Raw genomic sequence first — 23,460 nt, forward strand, 5'->3', positions numbered from 1 at the left:
ATGGATAGATAGCTTTATTGTCATTCAACAATACATGAAATGCATAATTGAACGAAATTCCGTTTCCACTGGCTTACTATAATCTAAATACTCCTAGTTTAAAAATAGAATATTAAAATACTACAATAATAAAAATAATAAAAAATCATAGTCAGTTCATAAGTTCATAATGAGACAGAAATGTTGCACAGCAAGGAGTCCTCAGCAGCATATAGGTGAAATATAGATAATTTACAGAGAAACTACCATTGTAGCGTACTTGAGAACCACCAGAGACAGACACGTCTGCACTGGCTTATATGAATATGCACATCACCTGTTGGGGTGCTGGGTTCAGATAGGATCATGGTAAAGGATATAGAACTCAACATGCATTGTAGCCTGCCCTATACACTTTGACAGCGGGAATATTCAAATGATATACTCCTACACTGCGTGCTTAATGTGAATTAAATCAATATGGCACAACAGAATGGTTGATTTCTCGCCTATCAGAATATTTATTTTTTGGTTGAACTAAATAAGTATGTAATAGATCGCTTCCACACAAGCTGCTTACTACTTACTCAAAAATAATGCTGGATGCAACGACAAGTAATCTTGTCGCTTTTTAGGTTTTGACGACAGGGCATTAACAGAATAATCGAATATTCGGCCACCTTTTTTCAGTGGCTTTTCTACAGCAGACACGCAGCTGTGAGCTCTGGTGTTGGTAGTTTTCCTAATCCATTCATGGTTGATTGTTGTCAAATCATTTCATACTGTATGTGAGGTTGTGCCTAGGGCTGTCCCCTAAAAGTCGGCGCGTCGGGCGAGGAGCCTGATGTCGACGCGCATTCCTTGAGTCGAGTCGTCAATGCCATTGGCCAAAACTTTTTTTTTTTTTTTATCGATTAATCGAATATTCGAATACTTATAAGTCGAATGCTAAAAATCACTATTCGTGAATGCCCTACGACACACAGCGATAGAATCACTTTTGGTGTGAGTGCAGTGAGAGCAGTCCCTCTGCTTGTGTGCTCTGCCAGACAAACTTAACTGTGTTAAACGTGTGTGTGCTTCAGCTGTGTGTGGAGGCCAGTGACATCCTGAAGGGCCTGCAGGTTAAACTCAACAACGTCATGGATGATCTCAGCAGGGTCTTTGCTGTCAGGTACACACACACACACACACACACACACACACACACACACACACACACACACACACACACACACACACACACACACACACACACACACACACACACACACACACACACACACACACACACAAAAAACAGATTCTTGGCTGGGCCTTCCCCACACTACAGTATGTGAGGAGATGAATGGTCATTAGTGGTCAGCAGATGGAGACCTCCTTTGACTTATGCTTCACAGAAATAAATCTCTTCCCACATTCTTTCCTCTCTCTGTGGTTCCACTGTACTGCCAATAACAAAACCATATAAAAAGATATGGAGCCCCAGCTCCCTTAATAGCTCCCTGTCACCTCTTTCTGCCATTTTAATTAATTCCTGAGAACACTTTGTTTGCACAATGGTACAGAGCCAGAGAAATAACACATTAGGAGTCCAAAGCACTGTAGGTATATACTAACTCAAATCATGACATCCATTTTAGAAGCTTAAAACAAAACAAAAGGTAGCGCTGCCTGGGTTCAATCAGCTCAAAACAGGTGCTCTTCAGTGGAACAGGTATAGGAATAGATGCAAAGGAACCCAAAGTTCTGCTTGTGGTGAGGCAGACTGTAGGGAAAGAATACTGAGCACTCCGTCTTCAAGTGAAAAAAGTAATAATTTATTTTGCAGATGAGCAAGGCAACAGCTGAGCCATTTTAGAAGCCTCATAACACAAAAGGGAAAGTTTCATCGGGCAAGAACATTTGGACCCACCTGGAATTCACCCTCTGCATTTAAGCCACCCTAATGTCTGCTTCTATAGAGCACCGAAGTCTGACGTAATTTACGCATCCTACCTGGGTCGTGGTCCCCCCCGCCCCCCATTCTGAATTCCCATAGACGTCTTTAATATCGCGTCAAATAAGAAATGTGTTCCAAAAATAAACAAATGATCCCGGCGAATTGACTAGACTAGACGAGAAAACGCTCCGCCGAATTAGTTAATTTTTTGCCAGAAACAGACTGTATCAAATATGAGTGACTGACTATCATAAACGATACAGAGCCACCTCCCTGACAATATCGCCGAGACAGTTTGTTTATTTTTGGACCACAATTCTTATATGAGACGATTCTAATATGACCCAATGTTATTCTCCGGGATGAACAAGTGACGTCAGGACATCGGTACTCTATACTTGGCTGTGCATCATGTCATGCACCGTTAAGCCTAGCTGTGACGCGTTGTGCTTGTCAATCAGCTATTATTGGTGTGTGACACCAGCGCGCAGCTAAGTATAGCTCAGACGTAACTGTTAGGAGCAGTGGGCAGCACCCAGGGAGCAGTTAAGGCTCAAGGACACTTTGACACAATGCCAGGAGGAGCTGTGATTTAATTGGGAGCCGTCCAATTCCCAGGTGACCGCTCTATCTCCTGAGCTACTACTGACCCCTGGCTAACATGCATCTTCTATCCTTCTGTAAATTATCTATCTGTCCTTCGCACATCTCAAGAAGCAACGGACCATTCCTCTTCAAACTCGGCACTTGTGTTGCCGAGGACCCGGGGCAAAGTCAGTTCGAATCGCCGATTGTCCAGAACCGCTGATCCGACTGATGTGCCCAGTTTATGCCCATATATTAGGCATATACTGATGACATCATGACATACTTATCTCCATATATGGGCATAAAAGGACAGACACATACAGAGATCTCCTTATATGGGCATCAAGGGACACAGGTACAGGTAAAACGGGTACTCTGACAATGGGTACAATGGTTATTGCATAACAGGGTGTGGCATGCATTCCAAACTTTCATCGTTCCCAACTTGCATCGTTCCAGAGTAGTAATATAACAAATGCAACTTTACAACTCAGCATAATATACTAACACAGTGCTAGTGGCTGTCAAAAAAACATGGTGGCTATACCAAACCTGGCACCTTCTGACAACTGAGAACACAAAACATTCTGACCTACACAGTAAAATCCCCCAATGTTAATTTAACTCTGCTTTAGGTGGTTGTTGGCTTCCACAGCAACAAACTAAACTGTGCCATGTTGTGTTTTGTTCCCCCGTAGTTTCCAACCTCACATTGAGGAGAGCGTGAAGCAAATGGGCGACATCTTGGCCCATGTGAAGGGCACCGCCAACGTGGGCAATGCCAGCAGCGTGGCCCAGGACGCCGACAATGTCCTGCAGCCCATCATGGAGTTCCTGGACAGCAAGTGAGGCCATCTGCCATTTTAACTGAGCGTTTTTCTGGGCTCTGCTTTCTGGCATCGCTTTCTATGCACGAGGGACTTTATAGTACATTTCTCGTATTTGTCTGTCTCTCTCTCTCTCTCTCTCTCTCTCTCTCTCTCTCTCTCTCTCTCTCTCTCTCTCTCTCTCTCTCTCTCTCTCTCTCTCTCTCTCTCTCTCTTCCTCTCTCTCCCTTTCTCTCTCTCTTTCATGTTCGCCCCTCTTATTTCTTCCAGCTCGCTCTGCATCCTCAGTATCTACATTTTGCTGTTGTAGTCTTCTCTTGGCAGCAGAACAGTGCCCGTGTCTGTTGCTAATTATTCATTGCCCCCCCCCTTTCCTCCCCTCTGCCAGCCTGACACTGTTTGCAAAGATCTGTGAGAAGACGGTGCTGAAGCGCGTGCTGAAAGAGCTGTGGAAGTTGGTGATGAACACCATGGAGAAGACCATTGTTCTGCCCCCACTCACGGATCAAACGGTGAGAGCGCCTTGTCGTATGAATGAACACGTGTGCATTAGTACACGTGTAAAATATACAGGCAGGCAGGCACGCACGCACGCACACACGCACACACACACACACACACACACACACACACACACACACACACACACATACACACACACACACACACACACACACACACACACACACACACACACACACACACACACACACACACACACACACACACACACACACACACACACTCACACACTCACACAAAAGTTGACATTTCATGAACAGGCTATACCTGCCACAGCAGAGAACACAACGAGAATTGCAGCTGTTTGGCCTTTTTCTTTGAAAGGCCAAACCACTAATGGCACATTTATGGACTATTTGTCCACAAACATATCCGAGGCCTGTATATTTGTGTGTCACTATAGGGACTGAGTGTCAGGTTGTCAAAGAAGGCTTGTTGCATGTAAAGGTGTAATGAGCTTTCTTTGATCATTATTTAAAAAGAAAAAAAAAATATATATATATATATATATGTATATTCAATATACGTAGATATTAATGAGTAGAATTAACCCTCACACACATGTATAAATACTCAGAGCCTGAGGATGGGTTGTGACTCAGGATGGATTTGCGGTTTATTTTTAGTGAGCAGAGAATTGCTGTGCTGCACTACATGAAGTAAAGAGACAGGATGAATATTTCATCTGTGCTGCTGATGACAACCACAGCATTAGTTAGCAGGAAACCATGTCACACACACACACACACACGCACACACACACACACACACACACACACACACACACACACACACACACACACACACACACACACACACACACACACACACAGAGCGTTTACACTCACATCCAACTGCCAGCGCGGCATCAAAGAAAAGCATGGAGAGATGGAGGAGGGGGGGAAGGAAATGAAAAGGCAGACATTTTGTGTGTATTGAAATTCAAGATGGCCTCCTCCTTTTGAGAGATGTCTGAGGAAATGTGCACAGCGTTGTCATCAAATTGACACGACTCTGCCACAGTGTTACCGCCTAGCTATAATACGTGTCCGTTGATCGAGCAGAAATCCAGGTGAAATCCTTCTAATTTCGACAGAAAGAGGAGGGAAAAAAAGGAGTGCACCATTTCATTTGAACCCCAGCTCATGCTGCTCTCCAACATGTCACATTCTAATTATACTTAGAGATCCTTCCAATTGCAAGCTATTTGTTTACAAATTAATGAGTGAAATCTTTTGCCCCAGGATTCCTCTCCTTATGAAGTATAAATACATACATTTTGGAAAGCAGCCTCTTGTTTTCTTTTTCTTTGTTGTGTAATTATATATATCTGTTCTTATTTGGGTTTATTTATTTATTTCATTTTTTTTATAAGAAAGAGCCTCATATCATTCTGAAGGGGAAGGGAATTGTGTTGCCAGTATTGACCCTCTTAGGTCTCTGATTAGCCTGAAAGCTGTTTTATTCCAGCAAATGTGTCTGTCGACAGTGTCAAATAGCAAAAGAATAGAGAAATTAAACAGGAATACACACACACAGTAACAGTAGCAACAAATGTATTCAATTCCTGCAAGACATAATTATCTGAACAGCCATTTCCCGCTTTGTGAAGAAACCAAAGACACTCTCTTCCATGCTTCACTTACTGCATCTACTCTAGGTTTTTTAAGAAGTCTCTCTTAACAATTACAGTAGCTCTGTGTCCCTCCAAACCCTTTTGTTTTTGACTGATGTGGGGCTCTTTGCAGCTTGACTGACCCTTTTCTCTGGTTTGTTGTCGTTATTATTACATCCTGCTCCCACGCTCTCCCTCCACAGATGATTGTAAGTACGGCACTCCTGCGTGTGTGTCTGTCTGTCCGTCTGCGGTGGTCGGTCCTCTGCTATATGTGGCTGCAATCTCCCCTGTTCTGCCCTCCATGAGAACCCCAACCCCCCATCCCTCTTTTTCTCTCCAAAACCAACTGTCCTGTTTCTCCTCTCCTCTCCTCTCCTCTCCTCTCCTCTCCTCTCCTCTCCTCTCCTCTCCTCTCCTCTCCTCTCTGTCCTTGAGGAGACAGAAGCATGGTGCATTCCTGACTGGGTCTTACAGGTCCCAACTACCCCTTAGAAACACCACCAATCAGACGCCCTTATGCTATTTGTCTTCCTAAATCAGGAAGTGGTACTCCCTCCTCATACGCCTGGTGTTGCCTTGTTTCTTCTTCTTCTCTTGCATTGTGCCCTCCCCGGGACTCAAGCGGGGTGAATTTGGCCTCTTGATGGCTTGGTATCTGGTGTCCTAGTGTCCCTTTGTCCACCCCCCCCCCCCTCTGAACTGTTCCCCCATTGACCCCCACCTTATCCCCCCCCCTTCCCCGTTTGAAGTCCCCCCCCCCCCCAGTGTGGGTTTGTTGCTTGCATCTAATCTATTTCAACACTGCAGTCTTCTCTCAGTATACTGTACTACACTATACTGTACTGTACTATGTACTACTATGTGTCTCTGCAGGCCTGTCATGTCGGTCTGTCATGGTTTGGTTCCATGTTCTGTTTCTATAATGACAATAGGCTCTATGCACAGCAGCCATATTTTCACTTCCTTCACAGGTGTTACCAATGATACTAATGAAGGCTCTGTTCCATTTCGTGTAGCACAGTGGTTCTCAGATTTTTCAATTTCCACGACCCCCATAACTCTGAGAGTGTGCAAATGTAACCAAATGGTTACATTTGTACACTCTCAGAGTTACACACCCGTAAGGGGCCATTTGGAAACCTCTTAAGGAACCATTTTGTCCCACAGGTGTAGCAGTGTTCCCAGTGAGTCAACATACATAATATTAGCACCCTGATTCTGTTTGACCAGAATGGAACAGAGTAGGCCTGACCTCTAGTATTCGAATAGTCGACTAATTAGTCGAGGGGTGTCTGAGTCGACTACCAATCTCTTAGTCGAATTATTTAAAAAAAATATATATATATATTATTATTTGACTGAGAGATTGGCTTAGTTTTTTATATTAATTAACTAATAGTTTGCCAAAAATAGGATATACATCATGATTTATTGGGAGAAACCAATAGTATTATGTTAAATCAGACACTAAGCACCCCTACAGCCCAAATGGAATGTTCCTCTATTGCATAGCATATTTTTTGCATGATTTGACTGAGAGATTGGCCGTCGAATCAGACTGATTCGACTGCCAATCTCAGTCTAATCATTTTTTTGTGGGTGTGTCCTTAGTCGACTGCCAGTCCACTATTGGCAATTAGTCGCCAATCAGATTCGACTATACAAATCCTTAGTCGGGGACAGGCCTAGAACAGAGCCTTCATTAGTATCATTGGTAACACCTGTGAATGTCTTCACAATATGGCTGCTGCTGTGCATAGAGCCTATTGTAATTTCTGGCCACGTGTCACGTTGGAAGCACTGTGCTTCTGATGGACAGAAGCGGATAAGGCTTTGTTGGGATGCTGCATTTAACATAGTGTTCTGCTTTAGCAGAAACTTGTCTTTGTTCAACTTTAACCATCTTAAGCAATGTATAATCTTGTAACAATTGTAAAATATTTCATTTTAATATCTCTCTCTGAGTTATGGCTTCTCTGCTTTACCTTATATGACTTTGGCCCTATCTCAAAGTAGATATCTCCATCTTCTGACTTTAATGTATTAGTAATGTTATATGTCAGAGGCAATAGATTAAAATAATGTTATTTTATTTACTTATTGATATGTTAATATCCGATCATAACTAAAACAATTATTTATCCACATATATCCAAACATATTTTGGAGGTTTGGTCATTTTGTGAACACAAAATAAAAGGTGATCAAACTGGAAGAGTTTAATTTAGCTTTAGCTAATAGAATAGTTTTGGATGTATATGTTTCCAGCAGTGCCGGTGAGTGTCTCCAAATTGTGTTCACATGGCTCAAAGTGGCAAGTTATGACATTTACCCATTTGACCAATGAGAACGAGTGTTGCTCAGCTACCAGCCAATCAGAGCAGAAGGGACTGGAACACTTCCTCATGTATTAACCATGTCCTGTCTTTTCAGGGGAGGCTGAAGAGTGCTTCTCACAGTGATGTAAGGACAAAACCCCTCTAGATTGATGTGTCCTGTCTTACTGTACCTCCTCTTTGTACCGTACTCTCTCTGTGTGTGTCTCGTCTCTTCGTTTTGAGAGCATACACTTTATTTTATCTTCCCAGATCCGTGTGTGTGTGTGTGTGTGTGTGTGTGTGTGTGTGTGTGTGTGTGTGTGTGTGTGTGTGTGTGTGTGTGTGTGTGTGTGTGTGTGTGTGTGTGTGTGTGTGTGTGTGTGTGTGTGTGTGTGTGTGTGTGTGTGTGTGTGTGTGGATGGATGGATGGATGGATGGATGGATGGATGGATGGATGGATGGATGGACAGTCTTAACAGTGCTTCAGGCAAAAGGCTTTCTAGGCTTAGATAAGCTCACTCATAGGGTGCGTTCGGAAATACAGCACTGAGCGCACTGGCCAATACAAACTAATAGGCGAGTGCGCTCCGGTGCGCAATTTCCGAACGCACCCATAAGGTGTGTGATTGTTTGCATGTCGGAGCTGTCACTGTCTTCAGTGTGACATTAAACCCTTTACTGCCACCCTGTGTTCTCATGATAACAATGACATTATTCTCCCTCTCTGTTTACCTTTCTCCTGTACTCTCCACCCTCCAACCCCATCCTCCTTCTTCTGTCTCTTTTCTGCTCCGCTCGCTCCTTTCCACCTCTAGGGTACTCAGCTCATCTTCAATGCTGCCAAGGAATTAGGACACTTGTCCAAACTGAAGGTAGCGTACTCTCTGTGTGTGTGTGTGTGTGTGTGTGTGTGTGTGTGTGTGTGTGTGTGTGTGTGTGTGTGTGTGTGTGTGTGTGTGTGTGTGTGTGTGTGTGTGTGTGTGTGTGTGTGTGTGTGTATTTAAAAAAGCCTTCTCTGTCCTCAGGAGCACATGGTCCGTGAGGAAGCCAAAGCCCTGTCTCCTAAACAGTGCGCTGTGATTGAGCTTGCACTGGACACCATTAAGGTACAAACCATTGCACCGTTGTACAACTCATGTACTTATACACCCACATAGACTTGGCACTAGATATACTGCTATGATAAGCCACTACTATCAGAGAAGTAGGAGTGTTTGTGATGTTTGTGCAAGGCTCTCATTTTAGTAGCCAATTCACATGTTTCATGTCTATTTAAATAACTTTGGTTTGATGCCATGCCTAACACCGAGGAAACAGCCTTTTGATAGCATGGCTTTGTAATGCTGTAATCAGTGGCGTCGTTACGCGGGGGCTTCGGTGGCTATAGCCACCAATGTTTTATCCAAAGCCACCAATAAAAATTAAAAAAATGAATAAATTAAATATATCTATAACCCTAACCTAAGCCCCCAACTTAGTAGAGACCTAGGGACGCCTCTGGCTGTAATTTTAAGACCTAATTTAAGTGGATGGAAATTGGTAATGCCCCCTGCCAAATGGCACAAACTCCTGTACAGGATGTTAAAGGAGTGATTGCGGAAACAGAATACCTAATCACGGCCACTGTCAGCTGTGCCACTTTTCAAAACCACTGAATTGCACACCAGATAAGTGTTGAATGTCAATAATGTGCAGGGGTGTAGTCACTTATTGACAGTGCGACTTGGTGTGACCGCAATAAAGTCTACCTGCAGTGCTCCGTTGTTTGGTCGTAATAATGTCACCCTGGAAATGTGGTCTTCTACATCTGACTCCCTGTATATAGGGAGTAGTGACTGACTGAATTCGGACACAGCCTCTGCCAGTGAACACGTTCAGCTTGACTGTCCCCTCGGGCTATTCACCTGTTTCCTAGGCTGTGTGTTTTCCACTTCCTGTGTGTTTTCCACTTCATTGGATATCATTGGTCATCTGACCAGTTTCATTTGATTTCATTGGATCAAATCGACAGGAAGTGGAAAACACACAGCCTAGGAAACAGGTGCATAGGAGTTACAGTAAATGATGCTCTCTCCAGGAGATGGGATCCAAAACTCAAGGCAGACACACAAATGAATGGCCCATACTAATACTTTGTAGTCCATCTGTTGAGCTTGTCAGCGCTCTGATAGTCTACAGTAGTTTAAGTAAATGAAATTTGCTATTTGAAATCACATCTCTGGTCAAACATTTCTACCACATTCAGCAATACAAAAATGTAGGCTACAAATATATATTGCAGAATTGTACCCTTTGCCACTTGTTACAAGGCTATATTCTGCTCACATGTTTGTTTGTTTGTTTGTTTGTTTGTTTGATTGATTGATTGATTGAATACCACTGTACAAATATTACAGTGGTATGATTTTACAATGATGCTAAAAGGATAACACAAAAAGCCAGAGGGGCTTGTTTCCATGTGTAGATTTATTGTAATTCATATGTATTGATATCTATCTATACAATCCGAGATAAGGTGCATGCGCGAGAGTAATTGGTAATTGGTGGTACTTGGTAATAAAAAACTGCGCACTGCGCATGCGTGGACTAGCACTTTCTCCTTTCTCTGTGCCATTCGTCTTTCACCGGTGTCGTCTTTCACCGGTGTTGCCAGATTGTGCGTGAGCAACAAGCAACCAGCTTCATGAAAAAACACAGAGCTACACAGAGCTGCGCACTGCGCACTGCGCATGCGTGGACGCACAGCAGCTGCGCACTGCGCATGCGTGGACACGCTTACAACACCTGGACATGGCAACCCAACCTCACTCTCCGACGGCCCATGTGTGATTGACAGCAAAAGTTGGCCAATCAGGTGGCGAGTTCGAGTGAGCCCGAATGGATCCGAGTGCAGCCTCAGTGCAGCCGACCAAACACGAACGGCAGCCATTGTTTCTGTGGGCAGTTTTCTCCGCACTTTTCTCCGCTGTTTTAGAACTTCAAAAACCTCTCAAACTTCTTCTTTGAGGCACGGACTTTACTTATAAGATATCGTTTGGATAGAATGTAGTTGTTTCACTTCATATATGTGGTCAATTAATCATGACAGAGCCGATTTAAAAATAAAAATTCAGAGAACCGGCAGGGGCGGGCAGTCACACGCATGTATCCGAATAAGGCAACCTATTTTGGGCATGGCCATCTCAAAAGTCCCGTTGCGTCACATTAGTCGCGGAGGTGGCAAAAATGCACTGCAATTGGCTGAAGGGGAAAAACGATCATTCTTCATGGAAAAAAAAAAACAGCCGATGGGGTCCGCGATGTTTCACGGGGGTCCGCGATGTCTCGCGGGGGTCCCAAGACAAAATTATTAAAAAAAATTAACAAACTTTTTTGGGGGACATTTCTTCATGAAAAAAAAAAACCAGCCGATGGGGTCCGCGATGTTTCACGGGGGTCCGCGATGTTTCGTGGGGGTCCCAAGACTCCCAGGGGGTCCGCGGACCCCCTGGGAGTAAAATTATTTTAAACAAATTAAAAACTTTTTTGGGGGAAATTTCTTCATGAAAAAAAAAAAACAGCCGATGAGGTCCGCGATGTTTCACGGGGGTCCGCGATGTTTCGTGGGGGTCCCAAGACTCCCAGGGGGTCCGCGGACCCCCTGGGAGTAAAATTATTTTAAACAAATTAAAAACTTTTTTGGGGGAAATTTCTTCATGAAAAAAAAAAAACAGCCGATGAGGTCCGCGATGTTTCACGGGGGTCCGCGATGTTTCGTGGGGGTCCCAAGACTCCCAGGGGGTCCGCGGACCCCCTGGGAGTAAAATTATTTAAAAAAATTTAAACTTTTTTGGGGGAAATTTTTATCCCACGATTTTTGAACCCCAAAATAAGCGAGCCCTCGCTTATTTTTGCGCGGACGTAATTTGTTTGTCATTGTGTGTGCTGCTGATGTTTGTTGTGTGAAGCTTAATGTCAGAGTGTTTGTGTTGGAGCGGCTCAGTGCGGCTGCAGAGTTCATGTGCAACATTTTGCATGCGTGGCTGTGGCTTTACAGTTTTCCGGGACCCCTAAGGGGGGGGGGGAGGGGGCGGACCCTCTGGGTATTTTTTTTTATTTTTTTTATCCCATGATTTTGTACCCCCAAACGATATTTTCTTTTGGGGGGGGGGCTGAGAGACAGCTGTACACTATGTTTGTTTATAGGGATGAGTCTGAGCAGGCAGGGTAGTCTCAGGATGCATAATGGTTGGGTGTATAGGGTGAAGGGAGGAGGGCTTTTGTCTGGAGGCCCGCGTAGCGGGCCGAACTTCTAGTAATTCATAATTGAATGCTATTTGTACTCGCATGCATGTGCATTAGGTAATAATAATAATGATAAAACATCACTTTTTTATAGCGCTTTTCTTAGTACCCAAAGTCGCTTTACAACAAAAAACAAAATAAACAACTTTATTAGGAGAGAAATCGTTAAAAAGTGTGCTGTCATCCTGCACTGTGTGCTACTAAGTTACAATATTCTAAACCGATGTTACTGTAGAAGTGATCTATTTTCTCCCTGTCTGACCTGACCGTTCTCCGTCGCAGATATACTTCCATGCTGGTGGTGTGGGTCTGAAGAAGACTTTCCTAGAGAAGAGTCCTGATCTCCTGTCGCTGCACTACGCCCTGTCCCTCTACACCCAGGCCACAGACAAACTCATAAAGACCTTTGTCCAGTCACAGAACGCACAAGGTAACCTAACAGTCTTTCGTCCGACCCCTCTCTTTCTCTCTCTCTTTCCAACCTCCCTTTTTTTTCTGCCTTTTTTTCTCAAGACCCTCATATCAATCTCTGCTTTGGATGTCTTCATTTGTTGACTGTAAACCTTATTGCTCACAGTTTGACTTTTCTTCCTGCATTGTTCTGAATATTTGCTCTGTGTGCTCTTTGAGAGGCGACTCCAGCGTCTCCCTCCCACCATGTCTGTGTTCAGTTACACCCCATTCGGATGCTATCAATGCATTGACTGGGACATTATCACCTTTTATCAGACCATTGAATGGGCAAAGTAGGCGACATACTGACCTACCCGCGATTTATCAGACCATTCATTGGGTGTTATCAGGACATACTGACCTACCGACGGAGATGACTTAAAAAGTCCAGTTTTGGTTTTGGTTTCGGACCATGACGGAGGCGCGCAGTCTCAGGCAAACTGGAACCACGTGAGGCACCACCGAGCGAGTTGCCGTCCCCGATAGGCACAGAATCGTAAATCTTGTTGTGGGGACTGCTCCGCCTCCGAGTAGGTCAGTAGCTCTTGATTACGCCCCATGAATGGTCTGATAAATCGCGGGTAGGTCAGTATATCGCCTACTCGCCCATTCAATGGTCTGATAAAACGTGATAATCTCCCATTCAATGCATTGATAGCATTCGAAGCCTGTGCGACTCCAGCGTCTCCCACCATGCCTGTGTTCAGTTAAGGATTCCCCACATGTCTCTGTTCGGTTAAGGATTCCCCACATGTCTCTGTTCAGTTAAGGATTCCCCACATGTCTCTGTTCAGTTAAGGATTCCCCACATGTCTCTGTTCAGTTAAGGATTCCCCACATGTCCTATTCAGTTAAGGATTCCCCACATGTCTCTGTTCGGTTAAGGATTCCCCACATGTCCGACTGTATTTCCTGAAAATACCTCACATGCTTTATAGAGCAGAAAGCAGTGGCTCTGGGTGGTACTATTTTATTTCACATACACTCATAAATATTGAGTCTCCAGTTAGCCAGCCTCCGGAAACACTAATAATCTTTTACATGAGCTGTCCGTCTAGCCATTTGAAATAATTAAATACCCCCCAGTCCACCCACTCTTGTTTTTTTTTACATTTTATCTTTTTTGAAATATTCTCAGAGGCAGTGCTGATTTTGTCGACGAAAAATGTTGGTCGAACCTTTTTTCACTGACGAAAACAAAATAAAAACAAAATAAAAACTAGGCTATGATGACTAAAACTAAGACTAAATATAACCACAATTTCGTCAACAAATAAAAACTAGACTAAAATGTTAGTGAGGGACGAGTGGAGAAGAGATCCAGTAGAACTAAAAGACAAGTCATTTTATGTTTGGTTGCGCTCGGGTGTTACGCTCTGAAAATAGCAGATCTACAAGTTCACAACGCGTCGCAGAGCTTGTAGATCGCCTATTTTCAGCATGCAACCAAGTGTTAAATCAGCCATTACAAAGCCATCAAGGCACCACCAACATACATTATAGTCGACTAAATCAACTGTAGATTTAGTCGACTATAATCTTATGATATTTAGTCGACGAAACTAGACTAAAACATTTCAGATGACTAAAATATGACTAAAACTAAATGGAATTTTATTCAAAAGACTATGACTAAAACTAAATAAAAATTTGCTGTCAAAATCAACACTGGTCAGAGGCGGTCGAATTGGACAGAAAATTGCCCAATTATGAAGTCATACGTCAGAGATAAGCTAGATGACTGACTGATCATTATGAGGTCTGAGATGCACATGGGAGTCACTCTGTTATTAGACCCCATCTTGTTTGTCTCTGCTTCTGTCTTTTTCTTTGTGTCCTCTCATCAGAAGGCTGCATAACAGCCATCATCTCTTTCTGTGTGAGCGCTGACATATGTCCCTTAGCAACATGAGTAGAAATGCTATTTTATTTATGATGTTTAACATTTTAACAGAACAGAATTAATACCATTGTGGCTCAGGGAACATTTAAACACTGTGTCAGACGTCTGTATTTGTTTTTATAAAAGAGAATGAAAAAAACAGTTATGCAACAGAGGAATAATGCCTGTGGGTTCACTTTCACTTTTAAAACTGAGTTTTGTTCATTTTTTATTTCCAGCTCGTCTTGTATCTCATTTCAACGTCTTCGCTCCTTCATATTTCTATGTGTCTCTACTACAGTATTTTCTCTACTGTCCCTTCTCTCTCTCTGTCTCTTCTCTCTGCCTCTGCCCCTTTTTGTGGGCCAGTGTTCGGCGGGAAGGGCTTGAGGTTCACCAGTAGTGAGGATGTGTACCCAGACAAGGGTATGTGGACCTCAGGCTTGGAGCCTGAGAGACCCTGGGGGCTCCCAGAGGGCCTCCAGACAAAAGCCCTCCTCCCTTCACCCTACACACCCAACCATTATGCATCCTGAGACTACCCTGCCTGCTCAGACTCATCCCTATAAACAAACATAGTGTACAGCTGTCTCTCAGCCTCTCTCTCTCTCTCTCTCTCGCTCCTTCTCTCTCTCACAGGCTCTTCTCTCTGTCTCAAGTATGCCCTCTTCTTCTTCTTCTTTCTTTCCTGCTACTACAGTGCACACCCATACTACAACGCGCAGAGCATAGACTTAATGCATTCATGCATGCAATATATACACACTGATGTCTGTATGTGCGCTGCTGCGCCGTATACATACCCCCTTCACAGTATGTATGAGAGACCAGAGAGCAATAAGGCATGATCTGCAGACATCAGGCACAGAGAATACTCGGGCATTAGAGCCTGGAGGATTCTGGATCAAGCATGATGTCACGAAAGGAGGCCTCAGGGCCAAGTCCACTTGTGAGTGAGTGTGTATGTGAGTGAGTGAGTGAGTGAGCGAGTGAGTGAGTGAGCGAGCGAGCGAGCGCAATTGTCTACTGTCACTGAACCAGACGCAGAGGGACTTGCTGTCTTTAGTAACATCACTGCATCAGAGGAAATTATTTTGCAGATGTTATGCCCTTTCTAAATGCTACAGCCATTATAATTAGGGGTGTGGGGGAAAAATCGATTCGAATACGAATCGCGATTCTCATGTTGGACGATTCAGAATCGATTCTCAAAAAATATATAATTATTAGAATTTTTTGAATTATTATTTTTTTATTTTTGTATAATGAAATGTTTGAGAAGTTGCAAGTTCTGGGCTGAATCGGGGGGAAAAAACTATTTTGAATCGAAAAAAAAACGTATTTTAATCGAGAATCGTTTTGAATCGAAAAAAAAAACGTTTTTGAATTGAAAAAAAAACGTTTTTGAATCGAGAATCGGAATTGTATCGTGACCCCCAAGAATCGCAATTGAATCGTGAGATAGCAGAAGATTCACAGCCCTAATTATAATTATGTATAATTTTTTATAATGATGATGATGGTGACAGTTCGCTCACATTGTCTGGGAGGGATCCCTGTCCTTGTTTTGGCCTTCAGTGCATATACTGTACATGCAAACACACACACACACACACACACACACACACACACACACACACACACACACACACACACACACTGGAACGTACACACACATCTCCCAAGTGCAGGGTAGCCCTCCCCCCAACGTGGTGACAACAAGCGGTGGCCCCTCCCTCTTAACAGATTCCTCCAATCAGAAGTGTGCCCCAGAGTGTCAGTGTCAGGTGGTCATGCCGCCTGTCCTTGTAGATCAGCATCAAAGGATTTGACTCTTTCTTGTCTCTCTGCCGCCGGCCTCTCTTCACATCCTCATGCTGTTCATTTGACACATGGGATGCAGATGAAACTGAATACAAACTTTCTTTTGAATTTGGCTTTTATCTCCCTGTAGTTTCAGTGTCTCAGGGCATCTCATTTTAACTGACAAAGACTCTGCTCTGATGGAGAGTGGTTTAGAACTAGACTCTAGTGGTTTAGAACTAGACATTATTAGGGAAGTTGTGCCTTTCAAACACATTATTTAATATATACAAGTAAGACGCGCGAACGCGGGAAGCGAACGCCAAAAAAAATAAAAATAATGAACAAATATTATTTTTAAAAAAAGTGACAAATAAAAAAATATATAAAAAATACAAAAAAAATCTGCGTTAAAAGGAGCATCTTAGAAAAAAACAAATTCACAAAAAAATTACTTTGAATGTTTTTGAACAATTCAACAAAGTGTTTGAAGTGCCTGTTTCACCCACTTCCGGGGGGCGGAGCCAAAATCCGAGCCCGAAGTATTTGTTCGTAGACCCCCACTTAGGGGGGGTAGAAAAGGTTTCGGAGCGATTCGGGCACTTTTCATTTAACATGGGGTTTCAATGGAGAGTTTTTAGGAGCCTTCTCCGGGGCGTGGCTTCCGGGGGAAGGGGCGGGCTTAAACGCAACCTTGACAGGTGTGTTCAGTTTTCAAAGACCTTTCATTTGATGTATGGTACGTCTATATTGGACATTTACTTGCACACAGGCAGTGCACACAATACTGCACACAGAGACGCGGACACACAAGCCGAGCACGGTGTCATAGTAAGCTCCACTTGCGAAGGAGCGCCTCCTTCCGCTGCGTTCGCAATTATTATTTATTATTGTCTATCGGGTGGAAACCTCATATGTCCAAAATGTTCAGGAATAAAATTCAAAAATAGCAAAACGTACAGAATCTATGAGTATGGCATTTATGCCTTATGCTAAAGATTGGTAACATGAGTTCTATACACCTTTGTGTATATTGGAGAGACAAAAAAAAACTCTTGCCTTTCCTTGGCAGCATCTTACTTTCTCTTTGCCAGTAGCATTTTCAGTTTCTCATCTGACATCAAAGTAACAGGCAAGGCCAGATGGATGAGTGCTGCCCTGTTTAGGAAGATGACCAGTGTTCCCACAAGGTGCATGGGACATGCCTAACCACTTTCACCCTAGCATCCCAATTATGTTGGTGTCAAAAAACTCTCACTCTCTCTCAAACACACGTACTGTACATGGAATTAAGGACCTGCACTGTGAGTGTAACTCTGGGAGATCGATAGGGGTCCATTTTTACACTGTCTGATAAACTGATACTTATTGATTTTGTAGTGTACATATGTACATACACTTACATAATACACACACACGCACGCACACGCGTGCACACACACACACACACACACACACACACACACACACACACACACACGCACACGCTCACACAGTACACTACCCTCAGTTTGTACAAGTGTCCTAATTCCTTGGCAGCATTGGAGATGAACTGAGTACAGGCTTCTGTTAGTTGCCGCAGATACCATTGACAGAGCAAAAAGACCAATCAAAACTGAAAATAAACACAAAAAGACCAATTCAAACGGAAAATGGAAATCAGTCATAATAATTTGACACAAATCTTCTCTTCTATCACACTTAGGACAGATTGCTTCTTCTTCTGCCCAGACAGACAGACTCTTGTGACACCTCTCTCCCAGACAAAAGAGTGGAGCTTATCTTGAAAGCCCTGTTCTGCACGTCCCCGGCCCTTTCTTCCTGTCCCTATAACATCAGCATGGAATAGACCTGTGTGATTCTCAACCTTATGGTTCAAGGACCCCTCAGTTTGAAATGCTTTTTTAGGCCACGGTGCCCCATTTGATAAGGTTGTATTGTCGGACCCCAATCTACACTGGAAAACCCAAAAAGGGTCCCTGGTGGTGGTCCCTGGACCTGAGGGTTGAGAAACGGGGGAATAGACCCTTTTTCACAGCAGCCATTTCGACCAGTAAACACAACTTGTGGGTGTGTTCCATTTAGATATATTACTGTGCCTAAATGAAACACACAATTAATATTATTACCTTAAGCTGGCACTTATCTGTCAAAAATGGCTGCTATGTGGAAAGGGTCCATTAAGTACCCCAGGTTCTGATGAGCCCCAAACATCAACATTTGGGCACAGGTCCAGTAAGTGAGCTATCAAGGATGAGGGGGGTACATTGATTGATTGAAATTTTTATTAGGCAAAAGAAGGTACACACATGGGGTAGCTCAGATGCCGTCCAATATCTTCTAAGACTGAAAGACAAAGCAAACCGTCAATTGGAGACTTGTTTAAACCAGTGGTGTGAAGTACTGTACTTAAGTACAATTTTGAGGTATTTGTACTTTACTTGAGTATTTCCAATACTTTTACCTATACTCCATGTAACATCTCAGAGGCAAATATTGTACTTTTACTCCACTACAATTATTTGAAAATTTTAGTTACTAGTTACTTTTTAGATATGGATTATTATTACAAAACATTCATTAACCACTACAGCCCTATATACATTTCGGCCATTTGAAATTAGCCGATCTACAATGCTCACAATGCGTCGCCATGCGACGCATTGTGAGCTTGTAGATCTGCTATTTTCAAAAGATTTGTATACATTTTAAAACATTTGAAATGGGACATTCTGCATAATGAGTACTTTTACTTTTGGTACCTTAAGTACATTGCGATGCCAAATACTTTTGGACTTTTTACACGAGTACATTTTGAATTCCAGACTTTTACTCCTGACAGAGTATTTCTATATTGCTGTATTGATACTTTTACTTAAGTACAAAATGTGAGTACTTTTTTTTCACCACTGGTTTTAAACCACAGTCAACTGCTATTTTATTTCTTTGAATAGGAATGCTGTAAATAGAATTGGGAGTTTTCTCAATGAGTGTGCCTCATCAATCACCCGTCGTTTCTGACAAAGCTGAGAAACTGAACTCCCAGCATAGCTCTGTTTCCCTTCCTCTCTAACCATCCTCTGTTTCCCTTCCTCTCTAACCATCCTCTGTTTCCCTTGCTCTCTAACCATCCCCTGCCATGCTGGAGAACTCATACCAAGGAATGGGTTTGTCCGTCATGTCTGGATCCATCTCAGCATGTTCTTCTGACCTGACATGCAGTATCTCAGGAGAAACAGAAATGCGTTGGTCTCTCAACGTCCCACTAATGCATCTTAACCCATTTAAGACAGGGAACGCATATGTGTGTCATTTTAAGATTTCTTTGGGCTATTAAAAAAATAGCAGATATACAAGCTCATAGCGCGGCACTCGTGCCGCGCTACAAGCTTGTAGATCTGCTATTTTGGAAAAATCTTGAACACTTGTGCAAATCTTTGAATATGTTTTTTTTTAAGCGAACATTTTTAACTCTGTTACAACTTCTGGGGGTCCCTGGAACAAAATATTTTGAAATGGGGGTCCACGGCCAAATGCGTATCATTTTGGGTTGGTCCTTGACATTTTTTTTCAAAAAACTGTTCTACAAGCTCACAGCGCGGCACTCGGTGCCGCGCTGTGAGCTTGTAGATCTGCTATTTTTGAATAGCCCAAAGAAACCTAAAAAATGACACCGGTCTGAAAGGGTTAAACCCCATATGGTTGGCCAGAGTCCCTCAGGGCCCTAAACTAAGTGTCTTTTCTGTTTTTCTGTTATTGTAGGGAAGAGGCTTTCGCTGAAAATAGCAGATTTGCTATTTTCTGCGAAAGCCTTCCCCCACAATAAGGAGGATGCTGGGGTTTAAATGGTTAAGTGGCCCATATTTGTGAGCATCAGAAGTTGAAGTGTCTCCTCTCTGGGCTGTCTGTCCTCCTGTCAGGCTCTGGGGTGGACGATGCTGTGGGCGAGGTGTCCATCCACGTGGAGATCTTCACTCACCCCAACACCGGAGAGCACAAGGTCACGGTTAAAGGTCAGTCAATGTTCTTCAGTTGTTATTTTTTTTACCCCTGTTCTCCCTTTACGGAGGGAGGGGAGGGGTGCCGAAATGACATGAACCTTTCAGGGAAAGTGGGTGGCCCCTGGTTTCATGAAAAAGGTTTAAAAAAAATGTTTTTCAGCCATACATTTCTCAGAAAAAGTATTCTATTCTAAGTATTCTATTTCTGAGCTATAATGCTATCCAATATCCATTGGGAGGGTTCAAGTCATCAATCGGAGTTACTAGCTTAAATTCTCTCTCTCTCTCTCTCTCTCTCTCTCTCTCTCTCTCTCTCTCTCTCTCTCTCTCTCTCTCTCTCTCTCTCTCTCTCTCTCTCTCTCTCTCTCTCTCTCTCTCTCTCTCTCTCTCACACAGTGGTGGCTGCCAATGACCTGAGATGGCAGACACAGGGAATATTTCGGCCTTTTGTAGAGATCTACATCATCGGCCCCCACCTCAGTGACAAGAAGAGGAAGTATGCCACCAAGTCTAAGAACAACAGCTGGGCTCCCAAATACAATGAAACGTTCACATTGTGAGTAGAGTGCTGAAACTCGGATGAATCAACTATTATTGCGTCGTGTTTTTTTCAAGAAATGGAAAAAGGAACTCTTGTTTTCATCGGTTAAATATTTATAAAACCCACAGACAGACTTTCACACACTGACATCCCCATTTGGGTTATGTCATGAAAGAAGGGGCGCAGTTCACTTGTAGTTTTCTTTCAGTGCACCAACCACTCTAACGTCAGTCAAACGAACTCATACCAGCACTGCCCACAACCTGCAAGAGAACATAGGAAATTGCTGCGTCTGACATTTCGCTGTGCATTGGCTACAACGCTCCTGACCTTTCGGCTGCCATGTTAAGTGGTCAAATGGGTGGGCCACGCGCATTTTCAGAGCATGTTTATTTTAATCATCAGTCAGTCGATTGTGTTCTGGCTGGGATCAATCGCAATGAAAACACAATTTTCAAGGTTTTAAAGCCTAATTTATGCTCCACCGCATGACGGAGCTGTCACAAAGTCTGTGTTTGGGATTTGAGTACAATAGTGTCACGCAAGGAAGTCACGCTTAATGATCACCTACACTGATGGGCTGGCATGTGGAGAAAGATATTTGCATGCAGGCGTTTAGGACATGGAAGTAAAAGCACAATGAAAAGCACACAGACTGGCAGACATGTTCTTTCCTTGACTGACCAGTCCTCACAGGCAGACAGACACACAAACAAACACACATTGATGCCGGTCCTGTACATAGGAAGTAGTGCATACACAGGAAGTAGTGCATGATAGCAACAATAAAAAAAAATGTAATAAAGAAAAAAGTAAAATGTTATAACAAAGTATGAATTGGGCTTTAGACTCTCTCTTTCATGTTTTCCCTCCCTGCAGCGCCCTGAGCAGCGAGGTGGGCCCGGAGGGCTACGAGCTCCAGGTGTGCGTGAAGGACTACTGCTTCGCTCGCGAGGACCGCACCGTGGGCATGGCCGTCATGCAGCTCAAGGACATGGCCTCCAAGGGCAGCGTGGCCTGCTGGTTGCCGCTGGGCAAGCGCGTCCACATGGACGAGACAGGCCTCACCGTCCTGCGCATCCTCTCCCAGCGCAACAACGACGACGTAGCCAAAGAATTTGTCAAACTGAAGTCTGACCAGCGCTCTGCGGAGGAGGGCCGCAGCTAGAGAAGAAGCAGAGAGGTGAAATGACTTTTGTCCGGAAAAAAAAGGGGGAAATCTACCACGCGGCGCCAGCTGCTGCTGCTCTGGCGCCTCTCCGGTGGCTACTGGCTACCCACTGCCATGAGGTTCCGACTAGTGATGTAAAAGCACAGGTAGAACGACGGCCATGACGCGTGACTTGAAGTAAATACATCCATTTTACTGACTAGGACAATTTGAATATAATTCAAACATCACCCTACCTGTCTTGACTCTGTAAAGCATCAACATCGTTACGTAGAGTTTAAGTCATATACTACCTTCCACTAAACCTCTCCTCGAAGAGGTGATAGTAATTTCATTTCCAAACTAACATTTGATATGTAGAAGACACATCTTCCTATAAGCTAATCAGGGTATGGGCGTACTGTACTTGTAGCCTTGGTTGTCTTGGCATTCCTTCACTTTTTGACATTGTCCTGACATTCCACTTTATCTTGTCCCTTTTCCCGGCTATAGTGCCCAGAGAGGGGACTAGAAGTGCCAATAGATAATCAATGAAACATGCCAAGACCAGCCCGAAGCACAACATGACCTATAACGTCCTCCGGCCCACTCACACCAGAGGCTGCACAGTGTCGCACACTCCAGTAGGGTGGGTCACTCACAATGGGAAGAGTTTTAACACAAAACTTTTAATTCTCAAGATTATTCTTTGGTTTCTTCTAAATTATATTTCTATTTTAATGTTTATATGTAATGTAGTGTTAAATGCAGATCTTCTAAGATGATATATGGATACGATTATAACAGAGGACTAATTGGTGCAGGTTATTGAACTTTGAAAGATTGTCCCTGTCATCGTTTTGTATGTTTTGTCTACCCTGTAACTAACAGAGCACACTGCCTGAGACCCGTTATGCCTTCTGTCTTGTGGACCCTATGTGTCTGTCCTTTCTAGAGCTAATGTATAGAGACTTTAACCTGATGAAAACAAGCCTTCAAGCACTGTGATTCATCAGTGTGTGTGTGTGTGTGTGTGTGTGTGTGTGTGTGTGTGTGTGTGTGTGTGTGTGTGTGTGTGTGTGTGTGTGTGTGTGTGTGTGTGTGTGTGTGTGTGTGTGTGTGTGTGTGTGTGTGTGTGTGTGTGTGTGTGTGTGTGTGCGCGCGTGCGTCACATGCGCACACACATACTGTAGATGGAGACCAAATTGTGCGTTTCTAAGTTCTAGTTCTGACCTCTTGTATTGACCAGTCTTGCCTGTTACCTGTAACTGTAATCATAGAGAGCCGTGTCAAGTGGAGGACATTACACTGACGATGAGAGTGCTCATGTTTGATTTAGATTTATACGAATTTCCAAAGTGTCTTTTATGTGAGGAAGGATGCGCGAATTATGTCTTTTAAGGGATCTTTTCATGTTCCGTGTCTTATTGTAAACATTCCATGGCGGGCATGCCCTGCTAAGTGTGTGTGTGTGTGTGTGTGTGTGTGAGTGTGTGTGTGTGAGAAAGAGAGAAAGAAAGATACAAACTGAACAAAGCAGTTTGCATTTTGG

The 23,460-nt window shown here is 43.4% G+C and overlaps 1 protein-coding gene across 1 annotated transcript in view; it reads left to right on the plus strand.

Annotated features, from left to right (window-relative positions):
- Nucleotides 1–21,926, plus strand: part of unc13a (unc-13 homolog A (C. elegans)) — a gene marked incomplete at both ends in the record, with an annotated part of 82,680 nt that extends 60,754 nt beyond the window's left edge. The window contains 11 exons of the mRNA XM_080430642.1: nucleotides 1,065–1,153; nucleotides 3,208–3,354; nucleotides 3,725–3,848; nucleotides 7,910–7,939; nucleotides 8,610–8,666; nucleotides 8,820–8,900; nucleotides 12,361–12,508; nucleotides 14,783–14,839; nucleotides 20,137–20,229; nucleotides 20,614–20,773; nucleotides 21,638–21,926. Of these exons, the coding sequence (XP_080286768.1) occupies nucleotides 1,065–1,153; nucleotides 3,208–3,354; nucleotides 3,725–3,848; nucleotides 7,910–7,939; nucleotides 8,610–8,666; nucleotides 8,820–8,900; nucleotides 12,361–12,508; nucleotides 14,783–14,839; nucleotides 20,137–20,229; nucleotides 20,614–20,773; nucleotides 21,638–21,926 (1,275 nt within the window). The remainder of the gene's footprint in view (nucleotides 1–1,064; nucleotides 1,154–3,207; nucleotides 3,355–3,724; nucleotides 3,849–7,909; nucleotides 7,940–8,609; nucleotides 8,667–8,819; nucleotides 8,901–12,360; nucleotides 12,509–14,782; nucleotides 14,840–20,136; nucleotides 20,230–20,613; nucleotides 20,774–21,637) is intronic.
- Nucleotides 21,927–23,460: the final 1,534 nt, after the last annotated feature.

The sequence above is a fragment of the Gymnoscopelus braueri genome (genome assembly GCF_963280865.1).
Source record: "Gymnoscopelus braueri genome assembly, chromosome: 6".
In the NCBI taxonomy this organism is placed as follows: domain Eukaryota; kingdom Metazoa; phylum Chordata; class Actinopteri; order Myctophiformes; family Myctophidae; genus Gymnoscopelus; species Gymnoscopelus braueri.